Source organism: Lytechinus variegatus, chromosome 14 (genome assembly GCF_018143015.1).
Source record: "Lytechinus variegatus isolate NC3 chromosome 14, Lvar_3.0, whole genome shotgun sequence".
Lineage (NCBI taxonomy): Eukaryota > Metazoa > Echinodermata > Echinoidea > Temnopleuroida > Toxopneustidae > Lytechinus > Lytechinus variegatus.
In genome coordinates, this window is record NC_054753.1 from 18,490,957 (window position 1) to 18,515,067 (window position 24,111).

The following is a 24,111-nucleotide window of genomic DNA, read 5'->3' on the forward strand; positions in this document are numbered from 1 at the left end:
CTACTACCATGGCAACATGGCTCAGCATCCAATCAAAATCAAGGGTACCATGGTAGTTGCCATAATGACAAAGTTACAACAGTTTATGAAATGGGCCCCTGATCTGGCTTTGGGGTCAAAGGACTCCAGGGTCCCGTCTTACAAAGAGTTACGATTGATACAATCAATCGTAACTTATGGAAATCCAACAGTGTCACAATTTTTTCTACAGGAAATTTCCACAATGTCCTTTGTAATCAAAGAGAAGCGCAGTGAATTTTCAAGAAAACAATGTATATGAATATACATCAAAGCTAGCAAATATTATGAACAAACGTGCATAATAGACGTTGACGTTGCTGGACGTCCATAGTTGCGATTGATTGGATCAATCGCAACTCTTTGTCAGATGAGCCCCGGATCTTTGGTAGTACATGGCTCTGATAGGAGGGGGCAGACAAAATCTATGGGCGTTCCTCACTTGAACCTAGCGGGAGTGATTCTTTAGGTTCATAGATGATGATGATGATGATAATGATAATGATGAAAATTATGTATATGATGATGATGATAATGGTGATAATGATGAGAACGATGAAAGTGATGATTATGATGGTGATGATGATGATGATGATGATGAAAATGCTGATGATAATGATTCTGATGTGATGAAGATGATGTCGATGATGATGATGGAGGTGATAACGGTGATGATGAGAGTGATTTCCAGGGGGTGCTACCTGTGGTAAATAACACACATACCAAACAGAAGGTGGAGCTAAATCCGACCTCGTCGTCTCATTGGCCTTTCCGGCGCCCAAGGCATTTGGGGGGACATTATTCCGATTAGGAACCTGCCTTGTCTAAATCGTGTCGAAAATGACAGTTCTGGTGACTGTAATAACCCACTTCCAGATTCATCCCAGGGCGCTAGGCGATGAGATGCGTTTACGTTAGCAGACACACAAGTCATGATCTGATTCGTGTATTCGATACCAGTTTTAAAACTGAAGATAAATAGCTAAGACAAGATGAAGGAAAATGTGGAGGGGGAGTGGGTAGAAAGAGAGGGAGAAAGAAAGAAAAAAAGAAAGAAAGGAAGGAAAGAATAAAGGAAAGAAAGACAGAAAGGAGGAAAAGTCTCAAACCAGTCACTACGTCGCGACGTTCACGTCTCTGAGACGTCGATGCAACTAAGAAAAGTCATTTCGAAGAAGAAGAAGGAAAGAAGAAAATGAAGCAGAAAAAGAAGGAGGAGAAGAAGAAATGGGGCATCTTTCTTGATTTGAATTAGTAGAACTCCTTAGAGATCTGGAAAAATTGCTACAGCCGACGGTATTTCACGTCGTCAGAGCGGGGTATTGGGATAAGTTTTCAACTAGCAATAATCGCGCCTCGGATAAACCTCATTGGCTACGATACTGCCTCTGCGCAAAGATAATTTCAATCAGCTTTCCAACGAATACAATGATTTTAAACATAGCATGTTGTTACAGTGAGAGAAAACTTGAAAATGAATGCAATTTGATCTATAATAAGCCTTTACGCGGTACGGTCAAATCAAAATTCAAATTTCTTCTGTTAGCTGATAAAATATTATATAAACTATCATAAGAAAATGAGATTGCTACAATCCCCAAATTTAGAAAAAATATATCAGTTTTGAGCACCCTTTCTCACAACTAGAGTCCGTCCATTCTAGATTTGTGTATAGCTATGCTATGATTTAAATCACAATAGTTGGGAGTTAAGCGTCCGCTTCTCAGCTCTTTTGTGTGACGATGAGTCAGACACACCGCAAAACACCGGTGTTAATTTAACACCAGCCTGTACTGGTCACCTATATGATGAAAATGCTGATGATAATGATTCTGATGTGATGAAGATGATGTCGATGATGATGACGGAGATGATAATGGTGATGATGAACGAGAGTGATGATGCTTGTGATGGTGATGATGATGATTATATCTTTACGGTGATGGTGAGGATGATGATGATGATGATGATGATGATGGGGATGATGATGGTGATGTTGGTGGTCATGATGATGATAAAGAAGAAGAGGATCATTATTCATAATCCAGGAGAGAATTACTTTTCATAATTTGAGGAGTGGGCCTTAAGTCTGCAGTCTGACGAGTTCATTTTTAAATAGTGACGCTTTTATGCCAGCTTGATGAAATGAAAGGCGTGGAACCTATCAGAGATAAAATTCCTGAAGTCGGGAATAAAAGCCCAAAAATAAAATGAAAGACGCAATGGATGGCATTGAACCTATAAGAAAGAAATTTCCCGAATTTCTTGAAGTCGGTAAGAATAGCTCAAAAATAGAGAAGACGATCAGTTTGCGGCTTGTAGTTTCGATAGTTTATTGGTAGCTGTGACCAAACAAGGCTCGATCACGAATATAAAACAGCGCCACCTTGATAAGAGACGACGACGTAATGAAGTCGAAACATTTCTCCTCTCGTGGCAAAAATATTTAAATCAATAGAGAAAGGAAAAAGAAGGAGGTGAAGCAGAAGGGTGAAGAAGAAGAAAAAGAAGGAGGAGGAGAGGAAAAAAGAGGTCGGGAGGAAGTAAAAGAACGAACGAAAGAAAGAAAGAACGAAAGAACGAAAGAAAGAAAGAAAGAAAGGAAAGGAAAGAAAGAAATAAAGAAGGAAATGAAAAAAGAAGGAAAGAAAGAAAGAAACAAAGAAAAGAAAGAAAGAAAGAAAGAAAGAAAGAAAGAAAAACTGGATAAATGGGGCATTTTCTTTGTTTTGAATTATTAGATCTCCATGGAGATCTGGAAAAATTGCTACAGCCGACGGTATTTCACGTCGTCAGAGCGGGGTATTGGGATAAGTTTTCAACTAGCAATAATCGCGCCTCGGATAAACCTCATTGGCTACGATACTGCCTCTGCGCAAAGATAATCTCAATCAGCTTTCTAACGAATACAATGATTCCAAACACAGTATGTTGTTACAGTGAGAGCAAACTTAGAAATAAATGCAATTTGATCTATAATTTTTCCGAGAAGCTTTTAAACGGGCAACAGTCAAATCAATTTTCAAATTTCTTCGGTTATTTTGATAAAATATCATAAAAAACCAACTATCATAACTAAATGACATAACTACAATCCCCGAATTAAGAAAAAAAAATATCAGTTTGTAGCACCCTACCTCACAACCAGAGTCCGCCATTATCTATGCCCTAATTTAAATCACAATAGTTGGGAGTTAAGCACCCGATTTTCAGCTCCTTTGTGTGACGATCAGACACACTGCAAAACGTCGGACTATAGGGTGTTAATTTAGCACCAGCCTGGTATCTATATCGGTCTACACCAGAGAGGTGTCGAAACAACACCGGTTTGGCGATAGGCTAACACCGATTTGGCATTCAAGCAACACCGATTGATATCGATTTTATTCTTAACTGATGTTGTTTTAACGCTTCTCTGGTGTGGACCGATATACCCGGTTTAAAATTAACACCGGCAATTTTGTGCAACGGGTCTGCTGTATTTACAATGAGCCAGGGCCAATGGGAACCAATTTTTTGAAGGGGGTGCTATTTAAAAGAAAAGTTTCCACTTCAAAATGATGGTGATTTTGGTCAGGAAAAAATTGACAAGCAAAAAAAAAATGTCAAGCAAAAAAGGGGGTCACTACGAAATGAGGGTACTCTGGATTAAATTTCATTTTTTTTAGCATAACTACATAATTTCAAGGGGGTGATACCTATGGTAAACAACACACATAGCGAACAGAAATTGGAGCTATAAATCCGAGTTCGTCCTCTCATTGCCTTTCCGGCGCCCAAGGCATTGTGGGAACATTACTCCGATTAGGAACCTGCCTTGTCTAAATTGTGTCGAAAATGACAGTTCTGGTGACTGTAATAACCCACTTCCAGAATCATCCTAGGGCGCTATGCGATGACATACTTTTACGTTAGCAGATACACAAGTTATGATCTCATTTATCTTCTTCACGTATTAGCTATCTTCAATTTTAGAAATAGGTATCGAATACATGAACAGGCGCGCCGGAACACTTTCAGTTTTGGGGGGGGCAAAATCCCGAAGGGGGCACAATATTTTTGAAAGCGTGAGATACCGAAGCGATCGAGCGGGAGAGGGTGTGGGACCCCCCACGGTAAGGACTTTGTGTAAAAATGGAGTATAAAAGTTGCGTTTCTAAGAGCATTCAAAAATAAATTTCTTGAGAATTAAACAGTCTTGGAGTTCTTTTTGCTCCTTCTATTTCCCCCTTCTGACCCAGACTGGTGTTTCTTCGTGATCAGGGTCGCAGTTCCAGCAAATTACGAGCCTTATTGCAAACGAAATTGTTTCAAACCAATGTAATGTAATTATAGGCCTTTTAAAGACTCTTAGATGACAAACATGACCGTACGCAGCCGGGGGCCGCCGATCGAGAGGGCAGAATTCACAAAATTCACCAAAAGTGTGCACGAAATCCGTCAATTTTATTCTAAAAAATGCAGAAGCTCCCCCATCACCATGGGCGGAAATCCCAGGGGGACAGGGGGAAGCGTCCCCCTACCATTTTGGAAAGGGGGGGGGGACATAATATCAAATGTCCCCCTACTATTTGTGCTCTTTTGTTATGGAAAAATACATAATTCAAAATCGAAATTATACACGTGTATCCTCGAATTTCGAAATATATTAACAGATAGTTTTTGTTAAGAACTTGGTTTGGAAAAGAAAAGACATACCGGCCCAACTATTCTCGAACTCACATCTAGCCCTATATGCCAGCCAATGAGAGATGACATTGATGACATCGATGGCCATTGTCAATTTCATATCTAATAAAAATGACGAAAAAAAAATCGCCTCTGGATACTTATCATAGATTAGACGAGAATGTTCCATACCCAGTAAAATCATACCTTTGTTAAGCCAATTCACTTTCCCTTTATTCCAAATTTACTTGGAATATTAGAATATTTTCATTGTTCGCGTACTCAGTATAAAGAATAGTTTTCATGAGTTATGATTAATCCTTCACAGTGAACTTTAACTATGTTTAATCCCCAAAAAATTGTTTTTAAACACTCTATTAACGAGACTTTTATATTCCATTTTTACACCAAATTCCTGCCGTTGGAGGGGTCATCATAGGTAGATCAAGGGGGCGAAGCGGCGGAAGGTGAGGAGAAAGATAAGAAGGATAGGACCGGGAAGAAAGATGAATGATGGAAGGGAGGGGAATAATTGGAAAAAAAACTTTCAGGTCATAGTATAAAAATAAAAAAATCGCTCGCGCTTTTGCATAAATTCACAACCATCTCTTTATTTCAAAACGTGCTTGATTTTTTTTTCACTTTTTAGATCGAAATATATAAAATCACATCATTTATTTAAGAAGATACCCATCTTTTTCATTATTTGTAGGTTCAGATATTAAAAAAATAGCTTGCCATTCGGTTTTAGTCTGAAATGTATTTATTAAAAGGTTAAACGTTATCACACTGTAATAAGATGGAAAAGGGGCTTATCAAAGGTATGTTTCACAGAGGAACTGTTCGTCAAAAGACGCGAGGCTTACTATGATAATGTAATTGCCCCGTCAGGGGCAAAAATTTTTCATTTTTGACAATGGAAATGACAATTTTTAGGCAGAAAAGAGTGCCTTCATCGTTTACTTTTGTCCTTAGATAATTTATCATTTTTCTACTTTCAGGGGGGAACATTGGGGGGGGGGGCAAAATCTCGTTTTGCCCCCCCAAAATTTTATTTGGGGGGGCAAGTGCCCCCCCTGCCCCCCCGCTTCCGGCGCCCTTGTACATGAAGCAGATACACAAGTTATGATCTCATATATCTTCTTCATGTACTCGATACCTATTTCTAAAACTGAAGATAGCTCATACGAGATGAAGAAGGAAAATGTGGAGGAAGATGGAGTGGACAGAAAGAGAGGGGGAGAGGGGGGGGGGGACGGATCGAGGAAGGGGAGGGATCTTCATAGGCGGCGGAAGTTGGGGGGACGGTCCCCCCCTCCTAAATTTTGTTTCGATAACCTTTTTTTTTTTTTTTGCTTGTCAAAAAAAATTTTCGTTAGCAACTCATGAAATTTAGGTTCAAAACCTTTTTTGGGTGGCGCTTGTCAAACTTTTTACCTGTGTCCATCCCAAAATTTCAGGTGGACACCCCCTAAATTTTCTGGCTTCCGCCGCCAATGGGATCTTTATATTTTTGCAAATATTTTCTAACAACACCCCTTAGTGTTTGGATTTTAAAAGGACGATATATTTTACATGTAAAAAATGTATAAGTGCAAAAAAAAGGAATTTTCATTTTCGGAGATCAATCCCCGTTTTCTCTTCATGATTTCCGACATGGCAAATATTCTATGCAGACAACATACTCGGTAAAATGCCAATCAAAATAATGACATTCCAATGGCATTCATTAATCAAATCCTTCCACACAGTATAATCACCTTCTATCAGACCTTCAAGAGGACATCACATGAAGTAAAGTATCAAAGCCAGCGGATTTGCCTGAGAATGTTGTAAGTATTTTAGGGGCGGCTGGGGGAGGGGGATAAAAATATGTCCTGCTTTGAGCATATAAAATAATGTATTAGCTGAGTCTGCTGTTCTCTTATTTTGTTAAATAATAATAACAATAATACATACGATTTATATAGCGTGTTTTCAATTTCGATTAAATGCTCTAGGCGCTTAGAAGAGAGCAAAATATGAAAATAAAAGAGAACTTAGAAAAGTAAAAGAAAGGGTAAATTACAAATGATGAAAAATTTATGTCTTCCAAACCTATTACATGCTGCTGAACAAATAGGCCCAAGTGAAGCTATACGATAAAGATACATAAAGCAAATAGAATAAATCATGAGTTGATGACAGAAAAACAGTTGATTATTAAAATAATAAGCAAATAAATTGAATGTGACATAATACCGCCAAGGATATTGCCCCTCGTTTTTACCCAGTACACATTCCTCGGAATTAAATCAACATATTTGGTTATTCTCTGACTATCATCATCCCTCATTTGCTTGTAGATGGAAAGCTTTATCTAAAAAAAAAAGATGCATGTTGGGGAAAAATCATGATTAGATGGACGATAGGGGGGGGGGGGCGTCACGCCCTTCGCCTCCATGGGATGGGTGCATGCCTGGTTCGAAGGGTGAATGAAGGGGGTGGGGTGGACACCGTGATGGGGGAGCCTTTCAGCTAATATGGGGGGGGGGGTAACGGGAAACGAGTAGATCACGGGATACTACATGACCATGATTGCGAAGAGTGACATTAACGAGTTCCAAGTTGTGTCCAGGGCAGGGGGACACTTTTATTGATTATTATTATTATTTCTCCAGTATCGTGATTATGACGTCAATTGAGGATGATTATGATAGAGTCGCATGGTTAACTGGAAATGATATCGATATCAAAAACAATGACAAAATTACATTAGATTAAGAAATTACAAAAATTGACATCAGTATCTCAAATATAAACAATTCATTTTTTTCCAAATTGATATTGGAACACCATTAAAAGTGCAAGTTTTCATGACCATTTTTGGGCACCACTGTGCAAAAATTGCTAATGTATAAAAGAAGCCACCAGTATAGCATGTGGCTAAATATGCTATTTTTTTATTTTCGTATTGCAGTATTCTGTTCGAATTGTGTGAATCCTAGCAGATGTTACACTCCCACAACTAGTTCAGGAGAATAAGAATTTCAATCACCGAAAAGCTTCGTCAAAACTTTGGCCAACAGGGGTAGTACAGCTATCCCTGGATTTTCCAGCTAAAATTTAGATCAAGGCCGCCCCCATTTCCTGGGGGTGTCCCATGTTAGGGGCTGATATAATCGCGCTTAGTTTAAAACATACTACCTCGGTTGCTTTAGAAATATAAACGGGATATTCCGTTCGGAAATTGATAGAAGGTCGACGACCGGAGGAACCGAAGGTGGTCTTTTATACCAGAAAAATCTTTTAAGTTAATTTGTAAATAAAATACGGTTGTGCATGGGAAAGTACCGGAATACTATGGAAGCTTAAAAGTGCCACCGAGATGTTGAGATAATTATCTCGGGAAGTCGACATCTTGATAGCAAAGGATAAGATGACGAGATCCCAGATCTCATCATGTCGACATCTTTAAGAAGAGATGATGAGATGACAAGATCCTGGATCTCATCATGTCAACATCTTTAAGAAGAGATGATGAGATGACAAGATCCCGGACCGGGATCCCGGATCTCATCATGTTGACATCTTTTGGAAGAGATGTTGAGATGACAAGATCCCGGATCTCATCATGTTGACATCTTTTAGAAGAGATGTTGAGATGACAAGATCCCGGATCTCATCATGTTGACATCTTTTAGAAGAGATGTTGAGATGACAAGATCTCGGATCTCATCATGTTGACATCTTTTAGAAGAGATGTTGAGATGACAAGATCCCGGGATCTCGTCATGTCGTCATCTTTTAGTAGAGATGATGAGATGACAAGATCTCGGATCTCGTCATGTCGACATCTTTTAGAAGAAATGGTCAGATGACAAGATCTTCGATCCATGATCATGTCATCTAATCATCTCTTCTACAAGATGTCGACATGACGAGATCCGAGATCTTGTCATCTCATCATCTCTACTAAAAGATGACGACATGACGAGATCCCGGGATCTTGTCATCTCAACATCTCTTCTTAAAGATGTAGACATGACGAGATCCAAGATCTTGTCATCTCATCATCTCTTCTAAAAGATGTTGACATGATGAGTTCCGGGATCTTGTCATCTCATCATCTCTTCTAAAAGATGTTGACATGATGAGATCCGGGATCTTGTCATCTCATCATCTCTTCTAAAAGATGTTGACATGATGAGATCCGGGATCTTGTCATCTCATCATCTCTTCTAAAAGATGTTGACATGATGAGATCCGGGATCTTGTCATCTCATCATCTCTTCTACAAGATGTCAACATGATGAGATCCGGGATCTTGTCATCTCATCATCTCTTCTACAAGATGTCAACATGATGAGATCCGGGATCTTGTCATCTCATCATCTCTTCTACAAGATGTCAACATGATGAGATCCGGGATCTTGTCATCTCATCATCTCTTCTACAAGATGTCAACATGATGAGATAATTATCTCAACATCTCGGTGGCACTTTTAAGCTTCCATAGAATACTATGTCTAAAAATCTTTATATCAATTCTGATGTTATATTTTCCACCCAAAATAATGCAAAAAATAAGTGTAGCACCTCATAATGAATTATTGTTATGTGACTAAATCTTAAATGATTATCACTGTCAAAACAATGAATGGAGGTGCCGTGGCAGAACCACAAGGCACCTGACTGATAACATGCAGGTCCGGGGTTCGATTCTCGGCCCTTGAGCGAGGCACTTCAATGCTCTTGTGTAACAACAACAGTGCGTCTCGGAATAAATGATTTCACTCTCGGATCGGGGGGGGGGGGGGGCACAGTCGTCTCGTGCCCCCCTTGAGAAGCAAAATTAAAATTTGTAATGTAAAAATGCCACTAAAACAGCAGAATTGTGCCCCCTTTTTTGCTTGTTACATTTTTTCAGTGACGAAATATCATTAATTTTTTTTTAATTTTTTTTTTGCTTATCAAATTTATCCTCGTAAAAAATCCCCCCCCCCCCCTGGAAAAACCCGGATCCGCCCCTGGATTATATCTAGATAAAGATGACGTCACATTTCACCGCAACATTGTGCAAACTAAATATTTTTAACCAACCAACATGCATGTTCCCATTGTACCCTCTATTGGGTAAAAACATTTTTTAGAGTGTAATTGATGTTTTGACATTTAAAACTGGTCTTGAAAAATGACGTAATAGGGAGATATTTAGCGTGGGAAATGTATCAATCAAGATTGGATAAAAATCACTTTCCCCGATTAGATTTACGCACCATGGCCATCCGACAAGGTCAAATGATATGCTGCAAAAGTAGTGATAATATCATGACAGGCACCTGTCTAAATCAATAATAATTATGATAATATTTAGATTAGCTTCTGTCATCAAAATCAGCTTATTAGAAACGTATTCAGAAAACATTAAAGAATAAATTTGTTTCTTGTCGTCTTGTTTACTGTATCTAAGATGTTTTAACAATATTTTTCTTGCATTGTTTTGATTTGTAGTTGATATAATCCTTTGAGATAGAAATTACACACACATTAAGAAATAAAGGTTCAAAATTGAACCCCGAAAGGTTGATGCAAAATCAGCACCCTATGGGTTCAAACATTGAACCCCGAACCCTGAGGTTGGGGTTCATTTTTGCACCCCTAGGGGTTCATTTTAAAATTTAGGGGTGCAGTTTTGAACCCGCAGGGTGCAAAAATGAACCCCAACCGCAAGGTTCAATTTTTGAACCCCAAATCAGGGGTTCAATTTTTGAACCATTAGGGTGCTGATTTTGCATCAAACTTTCGGGGTTCCATTTTGAACCTTTATTTCTTGTGCAGAGATAGAACGGAATTGGCGAGGAGGTTACATACAACAACATAGCGTATATACGCAGACCCCCCCCCCCCCCCCCCTCGGAAGAAGCATACCTGTTTTCGAAAGCGAGGGAGCGAAGCAACCAAACTTGTCATGGGGCCACCTTGTATTTTCTACAGTAAAATTGAAAAGTTTCGTTCTCACCCTTTGGGGGAATTTGTGAAAGTTATCAGGAAAAAATGTAAGTTTCCAAAATTTCGGGGAAACTTCCAAAATTTCGGGAGGGGGGGGGGGGCAACTGCCCTTTCGCCCCCGCTGCGTACTGCCATGTGCATCAACAAACTATTGCGTAATATTTCAGGGGGTAGGGAGTGGAAGAAATAGGACCGGATGCGCCCTTCCTACACCGCAAATAGGGATGTACTTTCGTCATGCTTTTCCAAAGGTCATTATTGTCCCCAGTTAAAACAAAAAAGCTATCAGGAAGGATGTACTAATGGATGAGTTAATTAATAATGCCTATCGATGACATGAAAAGTGTCTAAGCCCCTCGAGCACAAAGGATTAGACTCTTTATAATAACTTCAACATAATGTTCATCGAATATTAGATAATTATTTAGGGACCAATTATTAATACAAGTATCGTGCTTTCTTGGACCACAGCCTCCACACGTGCAATACAAATTTCATTTTTATTTATTTATTCATTCATTCATTTATTTATTTTTTATCTATTTATTTCTGTTTTATTTATACAGGGGAGTCTGTTCAGTACATAAAAACTGCTTTTCGAGAGAGCCCTGTACACATACAAATACATATAACAATCGTAATACAATTGTGAACAATTACAGAAATAATTAAAAAGAAAAACTTCATGTAATATAAAAGAAGTGAAATTCAAAAGCATACATATCAAATTAACAATAACAATATTGTGATTTAGGTCAACGATTTTTGTATATGTATTATACACACCAACTCGCCACATTATCCCATTTACTGAAGAAGTGACTTTTTTATTGACTTTATGGTGCGTGATGGTGGGTAGTATCATGGACAGTATCCGACTCCTTATTTTACCAAAACTATGGCCATATTTGAATTATTCAGAAAAATGCGCAGCAACAACAAATAAAGTAAATTAATTAATTAATCATTCATTTGATCGTTTGTTTTACAAGGAGATTGTGATTCGGAATTATCAAGCTCAAGTTGTTGTTTTTATCTTCATTTTCATCATATACATAAACAAACACAAATACAAATCGAATATAATTACAAATCAGCCAGTTTCAAATCGTGCATGGAGGAAAAGAATAACAAAACAATATGCAATATTTACGCGAGAAGAACTATGAGTCAGAGCTTTCTTTTTCAATGTTATGAGAAACAATGGAACATAGAGGAACCAAAAAGATCATAACAAAATGTAGGATTCCTTTTTTTAACGCCTGATATAAGGAAGGCAGCCTAATCTAACAGCGTAAAAATAAAATTGTCATAGCATCCGAATTATTATTGAGGGCTGGCGGAGAGTAATTCAAAACGGAAATTGTGGGCGGAGCGTCTGTCCAAAACAAATTCAAAGCCTGCGTAAAATAGCACGATGGGTAAATACTGACTTTATATTTTTGTGACGTCACGATATTTCCAATTGCTCGTTGGTCATATCATGGTTGGTCATATCTTCAATCCTTTGTTTATAAAGGCAAATGTGGTATGTGGCAAAACAGCTGCAGACAAATTAATTTACATGGTCTCATGTGTAATGATAATGGTGAATGGTGTATTTTTTTTTATAAACATTATGAGTATGAAAGATCATATTTCTACTGTTAACTTTCACATATCATTTTCGGAACATTATTAGAAATCGTAGGTTTATTGATCGGTCAACTAACTGCTAACCTACCTTTTGTCGAGGCCCTGGCGGCTGCTTTCCGAGCGAAGCGAGGGATATCCTTATTCATGAATTAGGATGTCCCTCGCTTCGCTCGGTAAGCAGCCGACAGGGTCTCGACAAGAGGCTATTGCTAACCATGCCATACGCTCTCTTATACCATGGACCTATTTGTGATAGGTCCATGCTTATACTTTCTCGTCTTCAACTGATTTCTGTAATGGTCTTCTTTCTTCACTATCAGTGGCTCACATCATTCGTCTGCCCGTCTTGTTTTTGAAGTCCGCCGTGGCGCACCTCCTGAACCCCTCTTACATAATTTACACTTATTAGACAACGGATCATTTTCAAGCTATTTCTTTTTGGTATACAAATCACTCAATAACCTAGCCCCAAAATATTTGTCTGATTGTTTAGAAATTTATGTCTCAGATAGGAGAACTAGATCCTAGCTGAATACCCACTTAAATTAACATATCCAAGTAATCCAACTAAACGAAAGCAGACCGGAGATAGATACTGTTGCATCCTCAATGGAATGGAACAAACTCCCTCTCACATGAAGATAATCCCCAACTGTTGAATCATTTTTGTTCAAGACAACTGCCTTTGCTTTATGTATGTCTTTCCGTATTTGTTTTTATATGAATTAGGTAAACTGATATTCTAAGCCACTTGGGCCATCAGCGGGAATGCGCATTATAAATATTAGGTATTATTATTACGGTCGGAGACGACATGACATCGAATGAATGATGAGATGTGTCCCGGATGTTGAATTGACCAGTCAATTGTGGTTTGGTCGCGCGCCAGCGATGATATCTCATACAGGAATGATATACGACGGGAAGGTTATTTTGGGCAATTAACAAATGACAGGGGAAAGGTTAACAATAACAAAACGATAATGATGATGATCATCATAACAATTATACTGAAAATAATAATTACAATAAAACAATAATAATTAGAAATATAGTGGCAATTATAGTTTGTTTGCATTTATTTCTACGTTCAAAAAACACAATACAAAATTATTTATAATTACAATATACAAAATAATTCACAATATAAACAATGTGGTCATATTACATAATAAATACAAATAAGGACGTGAGTATAAATCTTTTATAAATGTAAACATATATATATATATATATATATATATATATATATATATATATATATATATATATATATATATATATATATATATATAATGTAATGAATGAACGCAGGAGACCGCCATCGTGAGCAGTGAGGCTTGAATTGATGGCGGCCTCATAGTAATGACAATAATAATCATAATCCTAATCATATTGATACTTATAATAATATTAAACAAAAAGAAACATATAAATAACAACAAGAAGAAGAAAGAAGAATGAAGAAGAAGTAGTAGAAGAAGAAGACGAAGAAGGAAGAAGAAGTAGTAGAAGAAGTAGTAGAAGAAGAAAAAGAAGGAGGAGGAGGTGGATAAGGAGGAGTAGGAGCAAGAAGAAGGAAAGCGAGGTCTTAAAGCGCGCATCAGAATGAGAGGCGGCCTGCGATACCCCCCCCCCCCGCCACCGACCATAGGCGGTGGAAGCGGGGGGGGGGTGGGACGTGTCCCATGACCCCCTAAATTTGAAGGGGGACGGTCCCCCTAAATTTGTTGCTGATGACCTTTTTTTTTGCTTGTCAAAAAAATTTTGGTGGTCCCTCCTAAAATTTTTGGCTTCTGCCGCCAATGCCACCGACCCACCCACCCCCCACACACACGCACAACAGTAACAAAAATTACAGACCAAGATTAAGTGATAACTCCTTGAACAGACAAATTAAAAAAAGAAGCGAAATGTAAGACGACTAAGTAAGAATGCAATAGGCTCATTTTTCTTTGCACTAAATATTCCAGCGTCTGTATAGCACTATTTTCAAACATTTTCCTGAAATGAATTCGCTTTTTTTTTCCTCCAGTGTTTGATGAGGAGTGAAGAGGGGACAGGAGGGGGAGGCTATCCCTATACCCTGCTATATTTACACTGAGTAATTTTATTTCCGATGGATATGGCGAAGTTTCAAGATCAGATTTGTGGACAGAAAACTGGAGCTCTTCCAGCATGTCCAGGAGGATTGGCCTGCTGGCAGGACCGGGGGAAGTCCTTCTTCCTTTGACCAGCATGACCCCATGGCCAGGTGACCCATAATATTTTCATCCTTCGTCTTATCAAAGACTGGCGATCGCATCCACGTTTGGAAGGACTCTTGTCACACGCCAATCGTTGCCTGATTGTGACGTCATAATAATGAACGCGAATGATCAATATTGGTTTAAATTTTGTGCAGAGATCCAGAAATACAATTTGTTAAAAAGAAGTAAGACTAATCATGCGAATATTTTAAGTTTCATTCTCTTCTTATTCTTATTCTTCTTCTTTTTCTTCTTCTTCTCCTTTTTTCCCCTTCTTTTTCTTTTTCTTCTTTTTCTTCTTCTCCTTCTTCTTCTTCTTCTTTTGTTTTTTTTTCAAAGCGGGCGTTTTGACGCTGGAACGACTACCCTGTTTAAAAATTAAACTGAATAACAAACTGAAGGAATCGCCCTTCTTAATTTCAAACAAATTTCAATTCGAATTTTCATAAATTAACTGTAATAATGTGGGATTGACTTGTGTGAAAATTGACAGGGCATGCACTTTAAAATCATATTTGACTATCTTCTAGTCGTATTTTACCAGAACAGAGTTATTTCTGACTAGAATATGTCAGAAATGTGAGTATCCGCGTGACTGGTGAGTTGCACCCTGCTGACTAATTTGACTGATTTGTTTTAAGAGTGTGATATATATATAATCCTTCATGGTCGAAAATATTGATTGATTGACGCAGATTGAATTTCTCTTGCGTTACCACTACTTGCTTAACGAGTAATGGGCCTTTATTTTTTTCCTCTGTACCTTTTATAATGACGTGCTAATAACGATCTACATTATATACTCACGTTAACTATTCAAGTCTTATTAAGGTGGAGAGTAGTCCGGGTCAGTTATAAAAAAACTGCTTTACGACGGAGCCCTCCGCCAATTTGATTTTTCTAATGGAAACTAAACTTGCAAGAAACTAAATCAATCATAAGTCCCCAAAATCAAGTGCGAGTCATTTTTCATCAAACACAGATTTGTAGTCCATCTGCTTTGATTTGCAACTCAATTGTTTTGCAGCACCTATTACGCCTAATTTGGGACCCCATACGCTTGATTTGCAATTGAACGTGAATTACTTTCAATGTCCTATAGGTTTATATTATTCCCAGTATCAAAAGTTATTGGTAAAACATTCCTTATAAGTCTGTTTTCATGGACCTATGTCGTCTATAATGTATGTATTCATTCTTTCCCCTCTCCAGGACCCCGCGCGATCATATCGCAGTGAAACATATATATATATCAATGACTACATTCTCACTGGCAAATGTTCAAACTCACGTCATAAAATTGACTTTATCTAGACAGAAATCTACAACAGACAGAAACCACGAGCGAGCAATGTCTTCGAAATCCCGGAACATACAACTAAACAGATCATGTGCATGTCTTTCGCGATAACATTATGATTTTCCCGCGTTTTCTAAAAGAATACGATAAGATGTGCCGAACAGTTTCGATAGTCCAACGGTTGTCTTTAAAATGCAATCGCTTGACGTTTATCATGCACTCTTTCATTTTGGACGTGATAATTTATTCCTGTCATTTACATAGGCCCATATTCTGAGTTCAGGGACCGTTTCATAAAGCTGTTCGTAAGTTAAGAGCGACTTTAAGAGCTACTGGTGAGCCTTTCTTGTGCGCATATCCATCGCCAATGAATATGCCATTTTCCACAAGGAAGGATCACCAGTCGTTCTTAAAGTCGCTCTTAACTTACGAACAGCTTTATGAAACACCCACCTGGTTGAGTTTACATCGGAATTGGTGATCTGATTTTGAATTCTTGGTTTGATTTTATTGATTGATAACGAATTTATTCATTCCAAAATTTTGACAAAATTACAAAGTAAAGCAAAATATAATATATTTTGAAATGAAATAGGAACCTTCTGGAAAGCAAAGCTTGTTATCGAAGGTTTCCAATGGTGACAAAGTCACTGCCTGCCTTTGAGTTCTTGTGAGATTTTTCTCCTTTTTTAACTTCCATATTTCGTTTAAATCTGTAAAGTTCATAAAAAAGATGTAGTGCATTATACTTCTCATTACATCAGAACCCTTTTTGTTACCACTTCGACTAAGCATTTTTTTTCTTTTTAAGCTCAAACTGAGTTCAGAGTACTGGCCGTATGGCTTGTATGAGTAAAATAATGAGAATGGTGCCAATAACCCTGCATTGCTATAGCCGTGCACTGCCAAAGATCTGTAGTCTTTTAATCCGAAAGCCAAGTCTTGTATGCTCCACTGGACAGGACTTGTATAGTGATGACCTGAAGAGAAGAAGAAGAAAAAGCAGAACTTAAGAAGAAGAAGGGTGAGGAAGAGGAGGAGGAAAAAGAGAAGATTAAGATGCTGCATTAAGAATTTCACCTACTAAGTGCACTTTATTTTGCTTTTATTGTGGTAGATCACTGTACCTCAGTTCACAATAAAAAAACGAATGTTTCAACCACAATATACGTCAGACTTGAAACAAAGGAAAGTCTTGAATACAGTAAAAAGTACCCAATGCTTGCTTATGTCTTCCCCTTTCCTTTAAAAAGGATTTCTTATAAGAGAAAGAACTAGTGTCCTTCTGATTTTCTTTCGCTTAGATGTGACCAAGAAGGAGAAGTAGGAACACCTCATCCACTATCTCGTCTCTCTCCGACCGGTGAGTCTTCTAGCCTCTTTTTTCTTCTTTGCACGTAGTACTGCGCTTCGCGCTTTAACTTTTATCGCGTTGCATTTTACGCTTTGCACACTGCATAATTACTATGATGCTGTTGATTTAATAAATCTATCATTTCCCAATGAAGCCCTAAGTCATGTAAGTACGAAAATTTAATTCAGTTTATCTCTCTTATGGTTGTTTTATCACTTATATACTCATCGATTGTCCTTGGTACACGAACGTCTTGTCCGACAAACTTCGTCACCTTTGTCGATCCGTGTCTCGCGGTCTTGTCGCAGTCACGATTTACGACTCCCTAGCGGACAGCTATATTCCAAGGTACTCGATGACCAATCGGCATTGACCCTCCATCGTATGCTATGGTGAAGATGACGAAGGGTCAAGATTACTCACTTGTTAATAGTTTATAATGATATATTGTGATGATGATTGGGGATGAAACGAGATGAGTCGAGACACTTCCGATCGTTCAGCCGGATGCGCACTGGACGAGATGAATGGTCTGGTCTGACTAGTGATGATGCTATTCTGATTCACATTGTTTCAGGTCATTGACCGCCAATGCCCTACATTGATTCGTAATTCTTAACTTTTCTTCTTCTTTTTTTTATTAAAGGGATGCTCTGGGCTAAAGATATTTATATCTTAATAAATAGAGTAAAATTCACTGAGCAGAATGCTGAAAATTTGATCAAATTCGGATAACAAATAACGAAGTTATTGAATTTTAAATATTTTCATTGTTCTGGTGAAATCATTCTAGGCATGTCTTCATGAATATTCATTAAGTGGGCTGATGATGTCACATTCACACTTTCCTTTTTCTTATGTTATTACATCAAAACATAATTGTTTCAGAAATGTGTAAATGAGGTGTCTCCATTATGATGAAATAAGTTGAAGCAAGACACAACTAATGCACTTAATCACTTGTCAATCCATTTTTTTAAATTCTTGGTATACAATTTTGAATATCCTAATTTCATATAATAAAATACAAACGAACAAGTGGGGATATGGCATCAGCCCACCTAATGACTATTCATGAAGACATGCCTAGAACTGTTTCAATCTTTAAAATTCAATAACTTCGTTATTTATTCCCGATTTTGATCGAATTGTCAGCATTTTTGATCTGTTATTTTTTTTTATTATTGATATAGAAATATCTTCAGCCCGGAGCATCCCTTGGATACTGAGTGAATAAATGAATGAACAGATTTTACGGAAACGTACAAAATTAATATAATTAATGAAGAGCTAGGCTGCGTAAACAGGCACACACAATGTAATAATTGTTTGAAAATGCCAACAGTTTTAAACTTGCACCAGGGGTTCGATGTCGCAAACAAATAAAGCAAACAAACAAACTAACAAAAAACGCGTAGGTGCAGCGGTCCGGGACTCATCAAACTGATCATTGCTACCTACATGAACATGATGAACCCTCCGAAAGCGAGTCTGGTCGAAGGAGGGCCGAGTGAATGCAGAAATTCTTTGTCAAGACACCGAACTGTAAAGCCGATCCATATCTATTGTAATTCAAATCAGGACATTCTGAATATGCAAAACCTTAATGGACATAATTATTTTCGTTACGTTAGGAACGTGCACACCATTGAAACATTTGCTCTGAATATTGTCATGATTGTAATTATCGAAGTAAATTGATTCATTAAATACTACGTTGCTGATAAACAAACTCATTCTACTCAAGCAAAACAAAAACATTTTTATTCAAATGTTAGGATTCGGAAAACATCTAGATCAAATTGCATTTATTTTCAAGTTTTCTCTCACTGTAACAAAATACTATGTTTGGAATCATTGTATTCGTCAGAAAACTGATTGAGATTATCTTTGCGCAGAGGCAGTATCGTAGCCAATGAGGTTTATCCGAGGCGCGATTATTGCTAGTTGAAAACTTATCCCAATACCCCGCTCTGACGACGTGAAATACCGTCGGCTGTAGCAATTTTTCCAGATCTCCATGGAGATCTAATAATTCAAAGCAAAGAAAGATGCCCCATTTCTTCTCCTCCTCTTGCTTCTTCTGCTTCATTTTCTATATTTTTATTCTTTCTTCATTATTCTTCATTCTTCTTCTTCTTCATTCATTCTTCTTCTTCATTCTTCTTCTTCATTCTTTTTCTTCTTTTTCTTCTCCATTTTCTTCTTTGAAATTACTTTTCTTAGTTGCATCGACGTCCCATAGACGTGAAAGTCGCGACGCGATAACTGGTTTGAGACTTTGCAGCAATATCCCAAGGACTGTAATTATGAAGGGCAAAGTGATTGTCACCCTGGAGACGTTGCAGAGACACCTGCATAGTTAGAACAACGCAGATAGCTTCATTCGGTCTGACCATGAAGCTATCTGCGTTAATAGCTTCATGGTCAGACCGAATGAAGCTTTATGTTGGAGACGTCTCCGCGACTGTATATTCTCAGCAACGTCGCAGAGCCGTCTCCTTTAAAGGCCCTATCTCACATGGCTTGAAACTAGTTCGCGACTACAAATTTTGCTAGTTGCAGAGACGTCTCCGCGACATCTCTGAGACGTCTCATGAAAATTACAGAGTCTCCGAGGAGTCGCAAGAAGATTAAACATGTTTAATATTTTTGGAGACTGTTTCTAGTCTCCGCGAAGTCTCCGCGACGTCTCCGAGAAGTCTCCATCAGTTGCTGCGACGTCTCGGAGACTAATGATATCCGCGACTGCTGAGACGTCGCCGCGATGTCTCCGCGATGTCTCAGAGACGTCTCAAAGACATCGCGAAGACCTGCTGGAGACCAAAAAAAAATTATAATACATTGCGGAGACGTCTCCGCGACACTTCTTCACACTGTTTGACCCACTTCAGAAACCACGTGACTGAACGCGTGCTGATATCCCTCCTCCTGCTCCAAGTCAGGTGTATGATCTTTCAAATGTTCCATCGATACGTCTCCTTGGTGAGAGCGCAAGCCATTTTTGTCTCCGAGACGTCTCCGCGACTGCAGCGAATGATAAGTTGGAGACTGTCGCTGCGACGTCTCCGTTGGTGAGTGAGGTAGAGGCTTAAAGTACGTCATATTGGTCTTAAGGCCTTATCTCACCAACGGAGACGTCGCCGCGACAGTCTCCAACTTATCAGTCGCTGCAGTCGCGGAGACGTCTCGGAGACAAAAATGGCTTGCGCTCTCACCAAGGAGACGTCTCTGCGTTGTCACAGAGACGTCTCCGCGATGTCTCAGAGACGTCTCCAGAGCAGGTGACAAGCACTAGCCCGACAGTCGCGGCGATGTTGCGGGAAAGTCTCCAAGTAGTCGCTGCGACGTCCTTGAGACATTTCTTAATTGCAAGCGAATCTCCGAGACGTTTCAGGCAGTCTCGGCGACGTCTCCGAGATGTTTCCGGGCAGTCGCGGTGACTTGGCTGGTAGTTTGCCAGGGTCTCCGAAAGGTTGCTGAGACGTCGCTGAGACGTATCCGAGACTTCCTCCTGCCTATATACACTTAGGTCTACAGCTATATATATCATTCGTATTTCTGACACCAGACAGTCAAGAACTCTCACCATGGACATCTGCAATGATGTTGATAAGCTGTTAGAACAGGATCCCTACCTGGATGATGAGAAGAAGGAAGCATTGGCCCTCGTGCTGATAGCTCTGGCCGTGAATAAGGCTAAAGCCAAGGGTAGGTATCGTGCCAGAAAGAGGAAGGCAAAGACAGAGTGGGTACGTGAGTGGCTCCTACAACGGCAACACCATGGCTGGTATGAGAAGCTGATGACACATCTGGAAGAAGGGGATTTGAGGTCCTTTAGGAATTTCCTGCGAGTGGATCCAGATATGTTCAGGAAGTTGGTGGCTCGACTTACGCCCAAGATCAAAAGACAAGACACTAACTTCAGGTTGGCCCTGCCCCCTGGTTTGAAAGTTGCCATCACTCTGAGGTTCCTTGCTACAGGAAACTCCTACAAGAGCCTTTCGTATGGCTTCCGCGTGGCTCCAAACACAATTGTTAGCATCGTACCAGAGGTGTGCCAAGCAATCTATGCCGAGTTTCACGAGGAAGCCATCAAGTGTCCATCTTCACCTGAAGAGTGGAAGGAAGTGGCGAAGGGTTTTTCAGAGAAGTGGAACTTTCATCACGTGTGTGGTGCGCTGGACGGAAAACATGTCAGAATTCTCGCTCCTCCTGGCTCAGGCAGTGTGTATTACAATTACAAAGGCTTCTTTTCCATAATCATGCTTGCGTTGGTAGATGCTGACTATAAGTTCATGTATCTCAACGTGGAGACTCCTGCAGCTGACTCAGACTCTGGCATCTTCAGGGACTGCAATTTGTTCAAGGCACTCGATGAAGATCAAGCCAACCTGCCACCTGCAGAACCCTTTCCTGGTGGAGATCAAGATGTCCCGTACTTTTTGGTGGGTGACGATGCGATGTTGGCATCGAGAGTTTCCTCGACAGCAACAGCTGCTTCAAAAACTTGTTCCTTTTTCTTGCGACTTCCACTTGCCTTGGGTGGCATGCTGGAAGGAGTGGTGGCAGCAACAATTACAAAATAGGATCGATGGAACGTTTGAAAGATCATACACCTGACATGGAGCAGGAGGAGGGATATCAGCACGCGTTCAGTCACGTGGTTTCTGACGTGGGTCAAACAATGTGAAGAAGTGTCGCGGAGACGTCTCCGCAATGTATTATAATTTTTTTTTGATCTCCAGCAGGTCTTCGCGATGTCTCTGAGACGTCGCTGAGACATCCCGGAGACATCGCGGCGACGTCTCAGCAGTCGCGGATATCATTAGTCTCCGAGACGTCGCAGCAACTGATGGAGACTTCTCGGAGACGTCGCGGAGACTAAAAACAGTCTCCAAAAATATTAAACATGTTTAATCTTCTTGCGACTCCTCGGAGACTCTGTAATTTTCATGAGACGTCTCTGCAACTAGCGAAATTTGTAGTCGCGAACTTGTCGCGAACTAGTTTCAAGCCCAGTGAGATACCCCCTTTACTGGTATACTGCAGGTCCCCTTCTTACAAAGAGTTACGTTTGATCCGATCAACCTCAACTGTATGGAAATCCATCCATGTCAAAAATCTTTCTACAAGGAATTGGTACAATGTCCCTTGCAAACAAAGAGAAGCTGATAGAATATTTTAGAAATTAATGAATGTATGAATTATAACATATGTACAAAATATTTTGATGGAACGTGCATTTTGTAATGTTGACATTACTGGCTTCCAAAAAGTTGTGGATGATCAGATCAATCACAACTGTATATGGAAATCAATCCATGTCAAACAAAAAATCTATAATAAATTGACACAATGTCCCTTGTAACGAAGAGAAGCTAATGCATATTTTAGAAATCAACGAATGTATGAATTATGACATATGTACAAAATATTTAGAAGGAGCATGCATTTTGCAATGCATAAATTTCTTGCTTTCGAAGGTTGTGGATGATCAGATCAATCGTATCCCTGTGTGAGACGGGGTACAGTTCTCCGCGATATTTGTGATACCCCGTTCATACTGCGCTTGTCCCCGGTGACCCTCGCCGGGGAAGTTCGTCAGTGAAGGGGAACGTGTCCAGTATGAAAGGTACACATGGGCACCTCTCCGGCGATCTTCGCAGAGACGTCGAGGAGACATCGCAAATTCTGGAAAGAGTCTCTGAAACATCGAGCATGTTCGATTTTCTTGCGGCTCATCGAAGTTCCCTTAATTCCTAGGAGATATCTCGGAGACGTCGCGGAGGCACTTCTGCAATTTTAGACACATCTAGAGTCGCAAGCAAGTGAGATAACCTCTTCAGGCAAACAGCCTATAGCTTTGTCCACGGAAAGGAAAAGAATCGAAAATTCAGTGAATGCATACATTCTTTTACAATTAGTCACGGAGCTGTAAAGCCGATTCATGAATATTTTTTGTGATTCAAATAAGGAAAATGAATATGCAAATCCAGAACGGAATAATTTTGTTACGTTCGGGAAGGTGCACAGCTATTAGAAATTTGGTCTGAATTACAGTGTATAATTGGTGTAATAATATTTTAAATACATGGTAGCCAATGCAGAAATTCATTAACCTATTTAATAAAACATTTAAATTGCTATCTGACTATTTTCATTGGAAAACCTCTAGAACAAATTGCATTTATTAGCATGTTTTCTCTCACTGTAACAAAATACTATGTTTTAATCATCGTATTCGTTAGAAAGCTGATTGAGATTATCTTTGCGCAGAGGCAGTATCGTAGCCAATGAGGTTTATCCGAGGCGCGATTATTGCTAGTTGAAAACTTATCCCAATACCCCGCTCTGACGACGTGAAATACCGTCGGCTGTAGCAATTTTTCCAGATCTCCATGGAGATCTAATAATATAAAGCAAAGAAAGATCCCCCATTTCTTCTCTTCTTCTTCTGCTCATTTTCTTTTCTCTTTCTCCTTCTTTTTTCTTCTTCTTCATTCTTCTTCTGCTTCCTTTTCTTCTTCATTCTCTATCTTCTTCTTCGCCTTTTTCTTCTTCTTCCTTTTCTTCTCCTTCTTCTTCTTCTTCTTCTTCTTCTTTGAAATTACTTTTCTTAGTTGCATCGACGTCCCAGAGACGTGAACGTCGCGACGTGATAACTGGTTTGAGACTTTGCAGCAATATCCCAAGGACTGTGTAGGGCAAAGTAATTGTCAACTTGTCTGGAGACGTTGCAGAGACATCTGCATAGTTAGACCATGGAGCTATTAACGCAGATAGCTGCATGGTCAGACCGAATAGAGCTTTATGTTGGAGACGTCTCCGCGACTGTATATTCTCAGCAACGTCGCAGAGACGTCTCCTTTGGTGAGGTAGAGGCTTAAAGTACG

The 24,111-nt window shown here is 39.3% G+C and overlaps 1 protein-coding gene and 4 non-coding genes across 5 annotated transcripts; 3 read left to right on the forward strand and 2 right to left on the reverse strand.

Annotated features, from left to right (window-relative positions):
- Window positions 1-1,277: 1,277 nt before the first annotated feature.
- On the reverse strand, window positions 1,278-1,418 carry LOC121428238. Its single transcript, XR_005971760.1, has one exon. It is a non-coding gene; the product is annotated as a U4 spliceosomal RNA (small nuclear RNA).
- Window positions 1,419-2,760: 1,342 nt separating this feature from the next.
- LOC121428242 lies at window positions 2,761-2,901 on the reverse strand. The gene has a single exon (XR_005971764.1). It is a non-coding gene; the product is annotated as a U4 spliceosomal RNA (small nuclear RNA).
- A 16,200-nt stretch (window positions 2,902-19,101) lies between these two features.
- LOC121428232 lies at window positions 19,102-19,242 on the forward strand. The gene has a single exon (XR_005971754.1). It is a non-coding gene; the product is annotated as a U4 spliceosomal RNA (small nuclear RNA).
- Window positions 19,243-20,805: 1,563 nt separating this feature from the next.
- On the forward strand, window positions 20,806-21,804 carry LOC121427962. Its single transcript, XM_041624541.1, has one exon. It carries the CDS (start codon window positions 20,806-20,808, stop codon window positions 21,802-21,804), a length of 999 nt encoding a protein of 332 aa, XP_041480475.1.
- A 1,678-nt stretch (window positions 21,805-23,482) lies between these two features.
- On the forward strand, window positions 23,483-23,623 carry LOC121428233. The gene has a single exon (XR_005971755.1). It is a non-coding gene; the product is annotated as a U4 spliceosomal RNA (small nuclear RNA).
- The last annotated feature ends 488 nt before the right edge of the window (window positions 23,624-24,111 follow it).

Bases quoted from the DNA above. Each gene is read 5' to 3' on its own strand.
- LOC121427962 (XM_041624541.1), top strand. From the start codon at position 20,806: ATGGACATCTGCAATGATGTTGATAAGCTGTTAGAACAGGATCCCTAC.